The sequence below is a fragment of the Nymphalis io genome, chromosome 16 (genome assembly GCF_905147045.1).
Source record: "Nymphalis io chromosome 16, ilAglIoxx1.1, whole genome shotgun sequence".
Taxonomy (NCBI): domain Eukaryota; kingdom Metazoa; phylum Arthropoda; class Insecta; order Lepidoptera; family Nymphalidae; genus Nymphalis; species Nymphalis io.
This window is the reverse complement of record NC_065903.1, coordinates 7,819,243-7,836,019: the sequence shown is the minus strand read 5'-3', so window position 1 is coordinate 7,836,019 and position 16,777 is coordinate 7,819,243. Positions and strand designations below refer to the sequence as shown.

Genomic DNA, 16,777 nt, shown 5'->3' with positions numbered 1-16,777 from the left:
GCGTATATCGCAGAAAACTTGATAAATGCTGCATGAAGATAAGCAGCTACGCTATTTTATGAGCAAATTTTACTTTTTTTCCCGGATACTGAATGCAATTTATATTCGACATTTAATGGTGTTTATACGGGGATCGTTTAAAGCTATGCATAAAAAATCATTACGTAATATAAAACCAGTAAAAAAATTAATTTTTTATGTAATAGCTTAAAACCCAATGCCTAATCCACTACTGACGAAGTCTATACTTAAATTAAAAAATACTTGTTTGTCTTTTTTCATATTATGTATTTTATTTAAAGTTGTATATGCATACACATTAATCGTTGGTGACCATGAAGCACCCAATGCGAGTGGTCTTAGCGGTCTCTCTCGCTAATGCGCGATACTTACATTCCTTATGCTTGCCCATGGCCGGCTGCAGCGGGCTATCGTCCACGACGACCTTGGGGGGTGAGACTCGCGGCGGCGAGCTCGGCGGCTCGCTCGTGCCGCTACAACTCGCTTGTCGACCGGCCATCTCCTCTGCACCCGAACTAAACCAATTTACTAATATTAATACATTTATTAATTAATATTACAAATAATCATTAATGCTGAATTTGTCACCATAATTTTTTTCATTGTTTAAAACCACACATCATAAACAAACAACAGTCGATAAATTGAAAATATTTAAACTAAACAAGATTTTACATTTTTACGAGGTTGTTAGACTACATAATGTGTTAAAATAAGAGTCCTTATTAATGTTCAAAATATAAGATACCTGAAGGTGTCGTCTTCAGGGGACGTTGAGGGGGTTCGCGGCGAGGCGGGAGAGTGGGAGGGCGAAGCCGCACGACTACGTTCGGGGGCACGTCGGGGCTGCTTGAACCACTCGGGATATATCGCACTCAAAGTCTCTACTAGGTCGTGGTCCAGCGTCACACGCCACGACGCGCGACCCTCAGAGCCCTCCGACCCACCGCCTCCGCCGCACGACGAACGGCTTTCTGAAATATTTTATGATTTATACAAATGATATTTAAGTAAATTAATTCAAATAGTGACTGCTCAGTGACATGAAATAGAAACTAATAGTGTACTCATAGTAAAGAGTCACGGAATAAAGATCGGAAATCGGTAACGCAATTTGGATAGCGATAGGTGTGGCCTGGGCGTATCGCTCCAATGAATCGCTCTCATTTATTGATAAGTACATATTTAACAGCCACAATGATCTTATGTAAAATAACGCTGTTGAACAAAAACGATTGCCGAAAATTGTTTAATATACTACTAGCTACCGGTACTGACTACGCACAAGTTCAATGAGGTTCTATTTAAATTTATTATACAAATATTTTTATAAAGTGGAATGAGCTTAGAGTCGCGATATCTATACCACATGCAACACGTCTTTTTTATGTCATGTATCTTCAAGTACTAGCTCAAATGGCGAATTGTATAAGGCAATTTTTCAAATTAGTTACGGAAAAGAATATGTCATTTATTTTGATAAAGTTTAATAAAAGTAAATCTAACTGAAGTCATCGTTTATTTTATTCCACTATCTATAATATATATATAAGAGGATGAATGATTGATTTTTTTTTGCAAATGATGCATACCACGTTTTCTTTTTTCTTTCATAGTTTTGGCAGCTTTCGTTAAGAAAGCGCTTGAACTAACAATTTTCCTCCAACTCCGTTGGCATAATAAAAGTATACCGTATATGAATTAATATATTATGTAGGCTACGTCTATCTTGCTACTACAAATTCATGATACTATGAAACTATACTATATATCAATCGGATTAGTAGTAGTTTGCGTGACTCCGGTAAAACTTACAATCAAAACTTATTTGTCTACAACAGTATGAGTATTTTTAAGATAAAAATGTCAAATCACGGAGATATATCATTCTTTGATCTCAGATGTTTTGTGAGGTTGAAGCATAGGCCGGCATTTTTTTACGGTTACGGTTTGAAATACGAGAGAACTAAAACTAATCAAACGTATAAACGGGTTATGCAGCATTAATATTGTTGTCTAACCAATATTACTCACAGTATTATATGATACTTTGAGTAATATTGGTTAAAGGCCATATTCCTTTGAAAATATTTAAAGTGATTCTTACATAAGGTACAAATATTAATACGCATCTTTTATATGCTTTAGTATTTTTTTTTTATTTAGATCTATAGAATTATGCATAAAAAAACCTTCAAGACTATGCATAAGATAGATTATGTTCATGTCATTTCATAGAGGGTGTAGGAGCGCTCTAAGATTTTACTAGCTTAGTGTACCAACACTTGGAGATTTTTGTCGATTACTTATGCTATTAAAAATATAAACATATTGTTATCTGTTTATTATGGTGGAAGTACCTTGTTGAAAAATTAATATTCTCATATTCATTCTGTTGTAATAATTATGATAAAAGCATAAATTTTATTTTAAATGTACGTATAAAACTAGTTATTATGTTAAATCGGAAAAATGAAGCATTACGTAATATTTTTATATCGCAGTATACCTGTATATATTGTCGGAAATAAATAAATCTTGTGCGTTCATGTGAGTTATGTGTTATAAAATTTAAGTTTGTGTAAACAAATTCTTACCGTACCCAATAACAAATATAATATGATTAAGACATAACTCTCTTGCTCTATTTATGTTGATGTACTGAAGGTTATATCGTGATTTTTATTTTTTCGTTAGAAGTACGCTTTAGTAAAGAGACTCCTCTTACTATTTCTACATTATTAAGGTTGTAACATTTGCCCTTACAGTCAAAGTTCTAGTCAGTCGAGGTAGCAGTCGCAAGAGTTATTAAGACTGATATAAGATACTTCAGGTCATTTTTTCAAAACGTTAACAATGTGAAAATACTATATGTATTTGTCCGTTGTTATTGTCGTGTAAATGTTGATCAGAAAATGTAACAAAATAAATATTATTACGTATAAATCTTATTTATATTCTTATAGCACATATTGTAACATATACCGTAACAGCCTGCGAATGTCCCACTGCTGGGCTAAAGGCCTCCTCTCCTCTTTTTGATGAGAAGGTTTGGAGCTTATTCCACCACGCTGCTCCAATGCGGGTTGGTAGAATTCACATGTGGCAGAATTTCAGTGAAATTAGACACATGCAGGTTTCCTCACGATGTTTTCCTTCACCGTAAAGCACGAGATGAATTATAATCACAAATTAAGCACATGAAAATTCAGTGGTGCTTGCCCGGGTTTGAACCCACGATCATCGGTTAAGATTCACGCGTTCTTACCACTGGGCCATCTCGGCTTGTAACATATAAGTATGATAAATAAATAGGTACAGCTTTGTGCCAACTTTGGTTTGGAATTTAATAATAATAAAGAAAAAAAAATCTTATTATTACAAATATATATTTATTCTTTATTAAATTTAGGGAAATATATAGTTGAATTTCTTTATATTTTGGATTCTAAAACATTTGGCAACTCCTAGGTATATACTGGAAAATATATCGCAATCTTTTTTTTAGTTAATCATCCCTAAAAAGAGGAGGAGTAGGTTTGGAGTTTATTCCACCGCACTGCTACGGATACCACTTATACTATTGGTATAAGTGTGACAATTCTACATTTACTTCAAATACTTTATTGCTAATATTGTAAAAGGTTTACGCCTCTGATTGTCTACCACAATGTTTTTTTATAAAATTGATAAAAAAATGTAAAACAAAACTTCACAAACATTTTATTAAAATTATTTAAATATAATCTTTTAGTCGGTTACAGTATACGAAGGATGAATGCAACTGGCCTTGGCAGTTGTTACACAAGACCAGTAAGACATAAATCATGTGTTACACTTCTTAAAATGTTACAGATTACAATTTTGTAAACAAACTAGCGCACGTGCGTACCGCCGCTGAGTCGCTGACTCATTGCGAAGTTAGTGTTGATTATAATGGCAGATGTACTTAATCTTTGCAAATTGATATTTAAATGCTTTTTAAATATTTATATATTTATGCTAAATTCGTAAAAGATCCTTTAAATGAGAGTATTTTGTATTGAAATACGTGACGTATTTGTCTGATACGGTTAAATGTTAGCGTATATTTTTCGTAGAAATAAAATTTTACTTATTTATTGATAGCATTCTACTCATTGGACATAACACAAATCAAATAACTTGTTATTTTTCTAGTAAAATGTGAGAGCATAAATGTTTTATATTTTGTTTGTATTTTATCTTTTTTAAAGGAAACAACTAAAAAATGATACTATTTTAGATGTCGATACACTACTCACTACTTTGAACAGTACGATTAATATTCCAAGGTTTTATTTAAATTTAATAAAAAATTGAAACTGACTACATACGGATATTTATATCTTTAAAATAAAATAAGATAAAACATGTACTTACTCTAAAATTATAATATTGCTTTATATTTTTTAGTTACTATCTCAATCTTTTATCAAAAAAATAAAATTCACATCACTAAAAAATTAGTAAAAAAATTCTTAATAAATTGTATGCGTTTAGGTATGATCGCCCTTAGGAAAATATGTACCTGTAGTACGTATTTCCTACTGAATTGTGGTTCAATACAGTAGGAAATACTTATTAGTAGGCTTTATTTTCAACTTTTTATTCCTACCATTTTTCGCTTTTTAACTAGGATTTTTCATATTCGAATCTTTATAATGACTAGCGATGTCTTATGGTGCATTTGTCTCTAAAATGGTTGTCACTTTAAGTTTTTAGTTCTTAATTCTAAACAAAGCTTAGGTAATTACAAGAATTTTAGTCACCAATGCTTGTTGACATCACAAAAGTTGCCAATTTCCCTTTCGCGAAGACTTTACGAACGTAGACAGATACATTACGTGGCACTGATTTGTCACTCGTGAGTCTTGTTACCATCTTCCCACGCTATATAAAGTTTTAATCATTGAATACATTTATTCGTAACAGACTGATTGGACTTACTATTTATATCCATATTTGAAACAATGATTGCGTTACTATAAACGTAGATACTTTTAAGATAATTTAACATCTCGAATGAATTTTCCTTTATGACTGGTCTGTATAATTTTAAGAATAGAATCGAATCCACATCTACAGAATGGCCTTCTATTCACTTACCTAAATATAAGCAATGCTTTTATCGATGCCAAATCTATTTTTCGACTTTTCTAAGTGCATTCGTTCAAATAATTCTTTAATATTTTTTCTAACATTGGAGTAACGCATGGAATTAATCATAAGTATGTACAACTATTGTAAATCATAGTACTTTACTTCAAATAACCTATGGGCTACGGCGATTAATCACAAGCATTGAACGATTTTTAGATTTTATGCGAGTCACATTTCATTGCGTGGAATTATTTAATACAAGGCAATGGTAATTTAATGGTTATTACACATATTATAATAGCACATAGGTATATTATAACCATTATAGTTGTTATATATCTACTTTAATGGTAGTTTAACGCATTCATACTTAAACGGTAATACCCTTTTTGGATTGTTAAATGGCGCCGTGGTCTACATATCATACGATGTCCAGTTCCGACGTCATCGTCGACGCTTGGAGTTCTTATAAAGGAAATTATCATTGAAATATAACGTATTAAAAAAAGTAAAAAAAACAAACACAGTTCGCATTCAGTCAGTTTGGTTTGGGATACTTATTATGTATTAGATTTTAATTTTTTAAAGATAATTACAAAAATATAACATTTATGGTAAATTCAACTCAAGATTGAAAAACATATAACTTTTAAGTAAAAATTTGTAAAAAATAAACAGCCGCTGGTCATCAAGTGTGAACCATCAAGTCCGTCAATCAAAATGTCAACGTTGAAACAGACGCAGGCATCGTTGAGATCAGTTCAGTTCAAAACTCATTCAGTACTTGTTACCGCATACAATATACGCACATTTATTTTAAATTGAAAAACGTTCTTAAACTGAGTGAATATAAACATTCTTAGAAATAAAAAGTATGATATTTATATAGTAAATTACATATATAAAATATATATCACACCTTATGTCTTAAAGTTTAATTTCGCCTATTTAGGTAATTTAAATAATATAAATAATTTTAAGTGAAATTTTAATTCAAAGGCACATGACGTAATATTTGTAACACATTTAAGCTTACAGTACCTATTAGACACAAAGGCTAGGTCAGTTACAAAAACACAATCATACTTATCTCCCTCGAAAGGAACGTTTGTGGAAGGCTATATGGGTTACGTCACGTATGCACGCGGCACTGACCACGTGGGCGCCCGCCCACAACCTGGCTACACTTGTTTATTACTTCCCATTACCATATCCCACTCACCTAGTCACCCGTCTTTTAGAGGTTAAGGATTTAATGAGTTTCGTTTAATTTGTATATTATTAGTACACGGGAGCATTTGATGTACATACATTTTCTTATATTATATACCTAAGCCAATGACTAGACTTGTACGTACTGCTATCATGATACAATTGTAATTTATTACGGTAAAGTGTTATTCTCGACAAATGAAATAAATATAAATACACAGTCGTTATTTTTCCGATTTTTTTAATAAATGCCAGTTTATAATATTCAGTTAAGCTAATGATTAATATTATTCAGCTGGTTTTTTTTATAGTATAATTAGGCGGACAAGCATATAGGCCATCTGATGGTAAGCGGTCACCAACGCCCATATACATTGGTATTGTAAGGAATGTCCACTATCGCTTACATCGCCGATGCGCCACCAACCTTGGAAACTAAGATGTTATGTCCCTTGTGCCTGTAATTACACTGGCTCACTCACCCTTCAAACCGAAGCACAACAATACCAAGTATGCTGTTTTGCGGTAGATTATCTGATGAGTGGGTGGTACATACCCAGACGAGCTTGCACAAAGCCCTAGCATCAGTAAATTGATGGTTTAGCAAAAACGGGATTGTGGGGTCTACTAAATAACTAATATAAATACTTAAATGCTATAAAAGTATTAATATTATTGTCTTATAGATTATGGATGTCAGGACAGTTCTTGTTTGTTACACTTTCATTAAACAACAATAGCCTCGTCAGTTCACAGCGTTAAGCTAAATATGATTTGTGGGACAAATCTCGAAAACAACAGGCGAGTGACCTCGTTCCGCGCAATGCCCACTGCTAGGCTTGTCGCTCAGATACACAAGTAAAAACAGCATCTTTACCATGAACACTTATTTACTGTGAAACGCGTCTTAAATTATTTCAGATTTAAATATAAGATTGTCGAGTGACCTATATTCTCTAATAAATATTGTGACAGCTTTACGAATAAAATAAGTTCAAATAAAAACGAAATATGTAACCAAAAATTAAATCTCCTTTTATTTAATATAGGAAATCAGAATGCACAAAGCGAATGATAAATTACTTACATATTTATATATCGTTAATCGGAATGATAGACAGCAGTTCAGAGGCGAGTTGCCCGTTGCACAACACAATATAGATTTGGCTTTCTGCGCTAGGCTAAATTCGGATCTCAATTGACTTTGTAAGCCGATGAATGAATCGCAAGAAACACTAAACTTGTACCGTACATTTATATAAATTATTTTGTTCGATGACAATATATTCATAAAACTAAATGTAAAACGAATCGTGTAAATCAAACATTCGTGTGTAAATAAAATATATTTGTATGCTTCCTAATTCCGATGACTATTACAGTCATCGAAATTTTAACGAAGGTTTATAAGTTTCCAATGTTTACGATCATAACTGTATCGAGCATCTTAATCGGTTACTAATCGTGATATACTTATTTGCATACAAAACAGCTATCCAAACAAGATGGTATTGTCTTGAAAGACAGCTTAGAATAATTCGTAGCTGAAACCACAACGGAGTGATGACGTAAAAGGATGTTTTCAGCGAGTAGGCAACAGCGGCCGTCTGTTTATCGTCGGAAAACAGTTAGAGCTACACCCAGATTTGCCTATACCGAAATGCAGCTGTAAAAACACACAGAATTACACCACTTCTAGCATTCGCAATAAATGTTCATACAATGTGATAGCTCGCCCGTTACGCAACTGGCGGCATGCGGCGCCCACGTAAATGGAAACATAACAACAGATTATAAACAAAGAAAAAACTCCAACATATTTTCTTAATATATCACACGAGAAAGATTTATTATCAGTGATAGAGCAGTGTTTTACGGCCGAGCATGGAACAATTATTCTTACGTGATAATTGCGCATCTGTGCTAACCTCACATGATACAAAACTAGAAATTACAATCATTTTAAATACTCAACAGTATTGAAACTTAAAAAAATACTTTTACAAAAAAGTATTCATAGTTGTTTTTATATTATTACTAGAATAAGCGTTTTTCTTTCAATCTATATTTCAGTTATGGGAATAATTTAATTTATTGGATCGGGATTGAATGCACCTCTTCGGATTAACAACACAAGCCCATCCACCAGTTTCTATTATAATATAAATTTTGTATTTAGCGTAACGATTCCAATATTTTTCTTTCGTAGGCTATTCTCTATTATTTATGCTTATTTATAGTTAAATATATAAGTATAGACAAAATAAATATTCATCAATAAATCGTTTTTTAAAGTAAAATTTTAATGATCTTCAATAGACTTATATAAATGTAGGAATCTATTATCAACTTAAGACAAATAAACTGTCAGGACGCAATTTTATTCTCACAATTTAAATCGATTTTGAATGCCAACAATGTTAAAACTCCACAAAAATAATGACTAGATGCTGTCATCTAATTTAAGAGGAAACACGAGTTATGTAAAAAAAATGTTTAATATTACACGTTCCTCCGATTTATATTTAGGTAATAAAGTATTAGTTTCACCCACATCTCTTATATTAAATAATATTAACTATATAGTTATAATCTAATATTGTACGTAATATTTCTAAGATACTCCGTCTACGTCTATTGGTAAAAATACTAAAATAATTCCTGGTCGCGGACCACTATCTATTTCAACTCAATTATGTGTGAGTGCAATAAAACTAATTTACTGCTTGGCTTATATCTAAGAATACGTACTTATATGAGTATTGTTGTTATTAATAAATACGAAAGAATTTTTATTTCATGGAAATTTTGTAGCAAAATAATATCTAAAAGCTTTTTTACAAATTTATATCATAGCGGACAACTATTTGAAGAAAAAAATATGTTAGATATTTTGTTTTGAGACAGGAAGACAAAATTATAAAAATATAGTAGACATCTTCCATTGCTCAATGCAAGCCATCTTTATATATTAGTAGTAGAAAGTTTTTGAAATACCTAATTATACCAATAAACGAACGACTGGTTTATACTTCTTATTTAGGAAGGTTGTAAGCAATCATTCAACATTGAATATAGCAAATCAATAGGTCGTTCATAAATAAATAGTATTGTTTTACTTTCGTATTCAAGGAAGCTTAAATAATACTTGTGTAAAACTAAATAAATGTGTGTTTAATTAAATTAATCAGAACCGTTTGATACGAAATTCCATTCATAGTGTTATCCCCAGACACCGTTTATATTTAGAAAAGTACCTAAATAATACATAAAATTAACCTAACCTGAGACTTTCAAAATCTTCATTTCAATTCCTTTATGAGTAAAGGCCTGCAACAGAAAGACGAAAAATGTTAGTAAAAATTTTTATTGTTATTTAACATGCCAACTACATAAATTAAGTGCATAATAAATAAATGAAATAATTAAAAGCGTGCTAGTATCTATCTAAATAGGGTAAAATTTCTAATTTATTTGAATAGCATAGTAAAATAAAGAAAGGAAGTTGAAGCGCAATTTTGGCCTTCCAAAAGCAGCTATACACGTCCCAAGGTAAACAGGGCTTAACTATCACTGGCACCTGATCAGATCTAGCAACGTAATTATTTTAAAAACTCGTAAATTTAATTTTTTTCACCCGGGACAAAAAGCAATGGGTGGCACAATAAAATTCACTTTTTGGCAGCATTTAAAACGATGTCGCGATTACAAAGAAACAAATTGCTAAATTATACGTCGACCAGTAAAATATTTTTCTTTTCATAAAACACTACTTTACTTTTTTAGTAGTTATTTTTTCTAGAATGTTTTATAATTCTTAATATCTTAACTTTTATTATATATAGGCAAATAAAAGACATCTTGTTTACTACGAAAATCCATAACAAGATTTTATTGCCAATTGCCGCAACAGTTAGTTGAAATAATTTTTATACCGTCATCATATAAACAATAACTTTACATTTGCAACCTGTCCATTAGTTAAATAGCAGTATACAATAAGACGCATAAATATACAATATTTTTACATATAAGGAATAACAGAATGTGGATTTACTTCGATGATTGTTTGACCGTATAATGTTCTCTCATATTAATAAATTAAAAGCATATTAGGAAATGTAATCAGCGAACAGTTATTATATATACAATGTGTAAAAAAAACCCTGTCTGACCCGTAAGGGGCATATATGACATTACTAAAAAAGTATTTAAAATCAAATATTGATTAATATAAAAATATAATTGTAATTTAAAATGCACATTTTAGTGCCCTAATAATTTCCCAACATCGAGCAAATTTTTTTAAATGTGACATCACCAGAGTCGGCAGGTGGCACCTTAGAGTGCCTTTGAAAAACCGCTGGCACGTGTAAGGGTGTATCACACTAAGCTCTGAGTCCGATAAACTTATCGTCTCAAATGTTTAAAACAAAAGACTTTTCAGTTTTATTGCATATAATTTGGACGAAAGGTTAAAGAGATAATAAAAAAATTTACCGCCCAACAAAGTGGGTAACGGGCCAGCCGTATATAATAATAATGTCCTCCAGACCGATTTCGGCCACGGCGGCCAATCTCAAGAAAGATTTGCCAACTACGCAGGAGATATTATAGTGCACAAGTGTGTGCGCAAACACAGCTGCACTCACTATTCCCTAACTCTCATAATCCGATGGGACGGCAATCCGACGCGACCAGAAAGAGTTCAGGCGCAGGACCAACGGCTTGACGTGCTTTCCGAGGCACGGGAGTGTACATACTTCCATCTTCCAGACTCCGGGATACTACTGAGAATTTTCTGACAGAAAAACCCAATAACTTTTTATTGGCCCGACCTGGGAATTGAACCCAGGACCTCCGGGTCTACGGTCTTACATCAAGCCATTAGACCAATCATCAAAGAGGCAGTCAATATTTATATTATATTGATTTATATTATATACATATATTGTATATGTATATAAGTATTTTTTCCTTACAGATAAGTTTTAGCAAAAGATTGATTTGCACGTTATGCTTTCCATTCATCTGTCTTACTGTATGTGTGGTACGATTCCTCACGCTTTGGCATTGTGCCGCGGAACGATACGATACAACGGCAAGCAATTAACTATTTGTATTAATACACCAAAAAAATTATAAAAATAACAAAGCGTCGCTTATAATTTTTGGTCATTGGTCAGTTGGTGTCGAACAAAGTTCAGTCACTTACGACAATCCTTCCGACACATAAAAAAAGTGTTGTCATAAAAATAGAAGATACTGAAAAATCGTACATTAACGTATATAAGCTAGTCGGCTGGGTGGGACATGCAAATAACAAACGAGCAAAGCGAGTTCTGTTTTAGGTCAACGTTGAACATACCAAACGGGTCGCTCGGACGCTTCCGGGGTTCTATTTCTGAACTTCATCAAAACGACGCCTTGGAATATTGCACCGTCGAGTTTTGCGACTATTGCCATTTATAATTCTTTGATTACTTTTATATACTATACCTTTGACCTATAGATGAAGTGGTAAAATATTCACTGTCGAAGCAAGTTATTAGAGCTTAAAACTGTAACGAATTACTATTATTAAAAGATTTTTAGCCGTTCTTCTAGTTGATATTTTTATTATTACAATATCAGGAATTAAATTTTAATCGATCTTTAGTAATTTATTTTTATAAGTTCATTACATTTCAAGTGTCTTGCCCAAAAATAATTTACTTGTAGCCGATATAAGGAGAGAGTTAGGGGATAGGTTCCGCAGAGATTGCGGAAGCGGACAATCGAATTTTGCGGATCAAGTACAGCACGTTTCGATCGGTCGTCGTCTTAACTTCTATCTAAATAAGGACCAAAAGTTCAACGGCCCCCTTCACCGACGAGGAAATAGATAGCCTAAGAGATGTGACAAGTCATAATCGAACAATCAAATTAGACTCTTTATAAATTTGTTTCTACATACCAATTGTAGCTATAGTGTACATTAGGCGTAGTTAGTTGGAAACCTTCCTTTTATTTGTTACTATAAGAGTTTTGTATGGAATGCAATTGGACATTAACGAAATGAACGAGTCATGAGAAGTATTTTACACATAACGAAGTTCCGCTTTGAAGAAATAATACACGTGGCAGAAAATGAGTATGTGGTAAATTGGGTCAGTATACCTGTCATCTGTGGTGTTTGCGTGACGTGACTTTAATTTTCGTAGAAAATTAGACTAAATTTCAAACGACTGGTGGAATACTTTCGCTCGGCCGAAGGATTGTGATGACGTAGTACCTTGGCAAGCGCAAAAGCTTGAGACAGGAATTGCGTAAAGGTGTCGTGAACACTTCATTCGAATGCCTAAAAACTTTTTGTGACATCGATAATACAGAAATACTATTAGCGTCTGTCAACAGCGTCGAAAATAACCAGAGAACATTCAAAACATGGTCATTATTATCAGAACGCTGTTTATTCAGAAATAAATACGATATAATGATCATTGGGGCTCTTGTAAATTTGAAAAATTGCCTATAATTTTATTTAACTGTAACATTTTTGTTACATCAGATGTATCATTTGCGAAACACAAAAATATCTATGAATTTACAATCCCATAATATTTATTGACGACAAGCGAGCAGCCTCTTATAGTTATGGTTTGTAAGCATATTAGTAATAAACAATATTCGAATCAATAATAGTAATCCGCGCAAATCTATCTCTCTTCCCATTTTCGTCCATTTATCACCCAGCTCGAATACACGCCCTACGGATTTCGTCTTACAAATTATAGAAAGTTATCTATGTTTAAAATGACTTCTTCATTTTTTCTTAAGATTAATAATATGTTACAAATAAAAACTTAAAAACACTTATTGTGACATCTTAACATTCCCAACCAGCTATATATATTAATTAAACACTGTCATAGACTTTCCTGTCACCTACTTTTAGATATACAATTAATTTGTACAAAGTTTCAGCATATCTCTTCATTTATATATTTTGTTTCGATTGTATTATTGCAGTTCATCGATCTAAAATACGACACGAATACTTACGACTGTACATAAATAAGTATTGCAATTAATAGTAATTTAGAATATGTTATATATAAAAGCTCTAAGATCATTATAGGTCTCATTTGTAAATAGGTTTTTAACACTTCCTAAACATGAATAAAATTATGAATATAATATATATATATATATTCTACAGAGCTATGCGAGGGAGACAAGCGCTAGTAGAATTATTGAACTAAACTACGAAACCTAAACGTGGAAAAAATCTTGGACTCATTCCAAGAAGCTGATTGATGAGGATGGTCATTTCGTACACGGCCAATCCCGAGCTTTTTCTTATTATTTAGCAAAGTGTCTATTTCTGAGACGCGAAAAACAAGAACCTATTAAAATGTGCTATATACAATACCGCACACGTATTTTTGTAAGTTACAACATTTTCGAAACAATAATAATATTAATATTCAATGATTACTTTTATTGATTATAACTATTAACTTGATTATTATAAGCTGAGCTAAATGAACGCTGGTGAAAACAATACGTAAAAAGTGAACATTAAACGAATATAAAACGGAGTAATTACCTCGACACCGATACTAAAGCCACAAACATTAATACAGTTCATAATACTCGTGGAGCTCATAAAAGATAGAAAATTTCACGCTTGACGACTATAATTTTTCAACGGTTTTCAAAAATAGTTTATATGTAAAACACTGAGTTTGGTGTTGAAGCGTAGGCGTATGCCGAATCGTACTGGAACTAACATAGCAACAAAAATTTTATTAAAATCATCTTACATGTACCATTTGATATTACGTGTACAAAGATATTTATTTCACAAATCGATTTTCATTTGTTTCGATTTTTATGTAAGTCAACTAGCAACTACATCATACATAATTAAATTGAATTAACATAATTACAGTAATAATAATATAGAACATAGTATCAGCTATGTTTTTTTACGCATCGAATATTTCATCTAATTATGTGGGGAATACACACACAGTTAGTTTCACATTCGGACTCATTCACAACCAAACGCATATACTGGACAGAATTATAGATATTTTTATGTATTTAATGGTATGGTATGTATTTAATGGTATATATATATATATATATATATATATATATATATATATATATATATATATAATGAGTCACTATATTGGATATGGATATACCATTCTTAGTTTCATATCCATTGATATAAGATATTTCTAAATTATATGAAATATTTAATTCGAAGATAGGACAATAAAAACCCTTCTAGTTAAGTGTAATTTTCTGAAACAGTATAAGTGAACACGTATCACTAACTGTAATATGCTACTGATTTAAAAAGTAATTTAAATCTCAAGCTAGTGGGTAGTAGCAGAAATAAAAAAAAAATACGTTGCAAATATTACCTAATAAACACCATTACTCTTCCACCTTTAAAAAATATGTATATAAAAAGCTAATATTGAACAATAACTAATTTCATGCACAATTGAATACAATAATCCAAAAATATTTCAAACCCACAGAAACATAACATTCATGAAAATCATATCATATAACATGTTTTACGATTAATAATTTCAATAATAAGAAAAACATATTTCATAACTAAGTGTCATGTATTCTAATCGGTTAAGGTAATGTCAAACACATTACAATATACAGTATAAAAAGCGATATACTACTTACAGATACACAAACGAAATAAATAGTTGCATCATTGACAACATGTATATGTCCAAGCCCATAATTATCACTGCAACCCTAATTATCTAATGTTTGTCTCTGAACTCACCGATCTATTGTTGCCAAGCATTTAGCCAATCGGTAAAGAGGAACGTGAAGGTTAATTACCTGAAAGTATAGAATATACAATTAGTATCACTGCAAAAACTAGTTTAAACTGTAACGTAAGTATATACTTTGAAAATTTATGGCTAACAACACATTAACATACACACATTTATCTGATGTAAACAAATTTCTGATATAAACTGAAGCAAACAATACTATAGACAGTTTTACTAATATATGAAAAAGCAGTACTGTTTTACATAAGTTAGTATCCTTTGATACACAAACATCAGTCGTACATTTATCGCGAACTCTCGAGATTCATCACATTTTTTTTAACGCTGGAAAAACGCATTACGCCTTTCCCCCACGGGAACAGTGTGGCGTAATGTGGGTCTCGCCAAGGTGTCTAAGGCACCGAGTGCGCCCCGAACATCGGAATACCCACTAAAAACCAGCAGTACCCTTTCCGTATTAACAAGGAGCGCCACGGGATCGCTTGCGCATGCTACCGTGACGTAGATACCCATCACATGAGCCAAAATAAGCTTAAAAAAACATGTAAAATAAAGTGAATGACTGTTAAAAATATGTTAAATACAATTGAAGAGACATTAAAGTTATCACTAAGTCATATTTGTTGTAAGCTTAATTTACCCTCAGTTATTAGTTAATAAGGTAACTTTCAGGTAACTAGGCATATTTCAAGTCGCACGTAAACGTCCATATATTAAAAATATCCATATATTAAAAAGCAAGTAATGATTATTTTCAGTGTGCCTAGTGCTAATTTTTTTTTTTTTAGTTATTCGATAGCGTTGACTTTAATTGCGATTTTTATGGAATGAAAACAGCTCCGTCTAATGACAATAATAACCGGAATTCTATACAAATCGCAGGTAACGTCAACGCTATCACATAAGTAAAAAAATTGCACTAAGCACACAGTTGATACAATGGTAATACTATTACAAAATTAATGGAGATAGTTCTCGTCGGGTAGTTAATACAATACTTACAATATTATAAGGTGTTTTTTTTATGTAAAATGGACGAAAATTAACAGAAATAACAGAGCCGGGGCTCACATTATACAATAATACATCACTAAATAGCAATTGCACACGAATAGATAAACGGTGGGTAAACAAGTTTGACAGCCACGTCAAATACACTACGCCAGCGGCGGCGATACGGCCGGCCCACGCGCACTGCGTCGTAAACTAACCCTCAGCACGCATGGGTTTCACAAGGTTACTCAATGACTTTTACAGACTTACAACGGCATAATAAATCAACGCATATTCATGATTCTTAATATTGTATTATAAATAAGCTTATTTAATACTTCAAAGTAATTTTAACCAAAAAAAATAAAACTTTTAAAACAGCGTCTGAAGCGACCTATTCTTATAATGTCAATTGTTAATTTAAAAAAGGCCATAAATCAAATTATATAAATTCATACGTAATGCTATCGCTAATGCTTTATTTAATTAATTTTCATTTATTTTATAGGTCAGGCGAATCAGGTTCGTTAATCTCTCTACTGACATTATTTCGTGCAAGTCTCGCTATGCTCACCGTCGGCGTCGTATCGACAAGCTAAAAG

General features: G+C 32.1%; 1 protein-coding gene across 8 annotated transcripts in view; it reads right to left on the bottom strand.

The window, feature by feature from the left end:
- LOC126774169 (phosphatidylinositol 4,5-bisphosphate 5-phosphatase A) overlaps positions 1-16,777 on the bottom strand; it is a 34,647-nt gene that overhangs the window by 6,142 nt on the left and 11,728 nt on the right. For 2 of the 8 annotated variants that reach the window (XM_050495548.1, XM_050495551.1), the window contains exons 2-5: positions 15,167-15,225; positions 9,639-9,684; positions 770-995; positions 394-536 (exon numbers count right to left, since the gene is read on the bottom strand). In XM_050495548.1, the coding sequence (XP_050351505.1) occupies positions 394-536; positions 770-995; positions 9,639-9,684; positions 15,167-15,187 (436 nt within the window). In that variant the 5' untranslated portion in view covers positions 15,188-15,225. Of the gene's footprint in view, positions 1-393; positions 537-769; positions 996-9,638; positions 9,685-15,166; positions 15,226-16,184; positions 16,312-16,777 lie in introns of those variants that run through there. The other 6 variants (XM_050495554.1, XM_050495555.1, XM_050495553.1 and 3 more) reach the window with 4 other exon arrangements.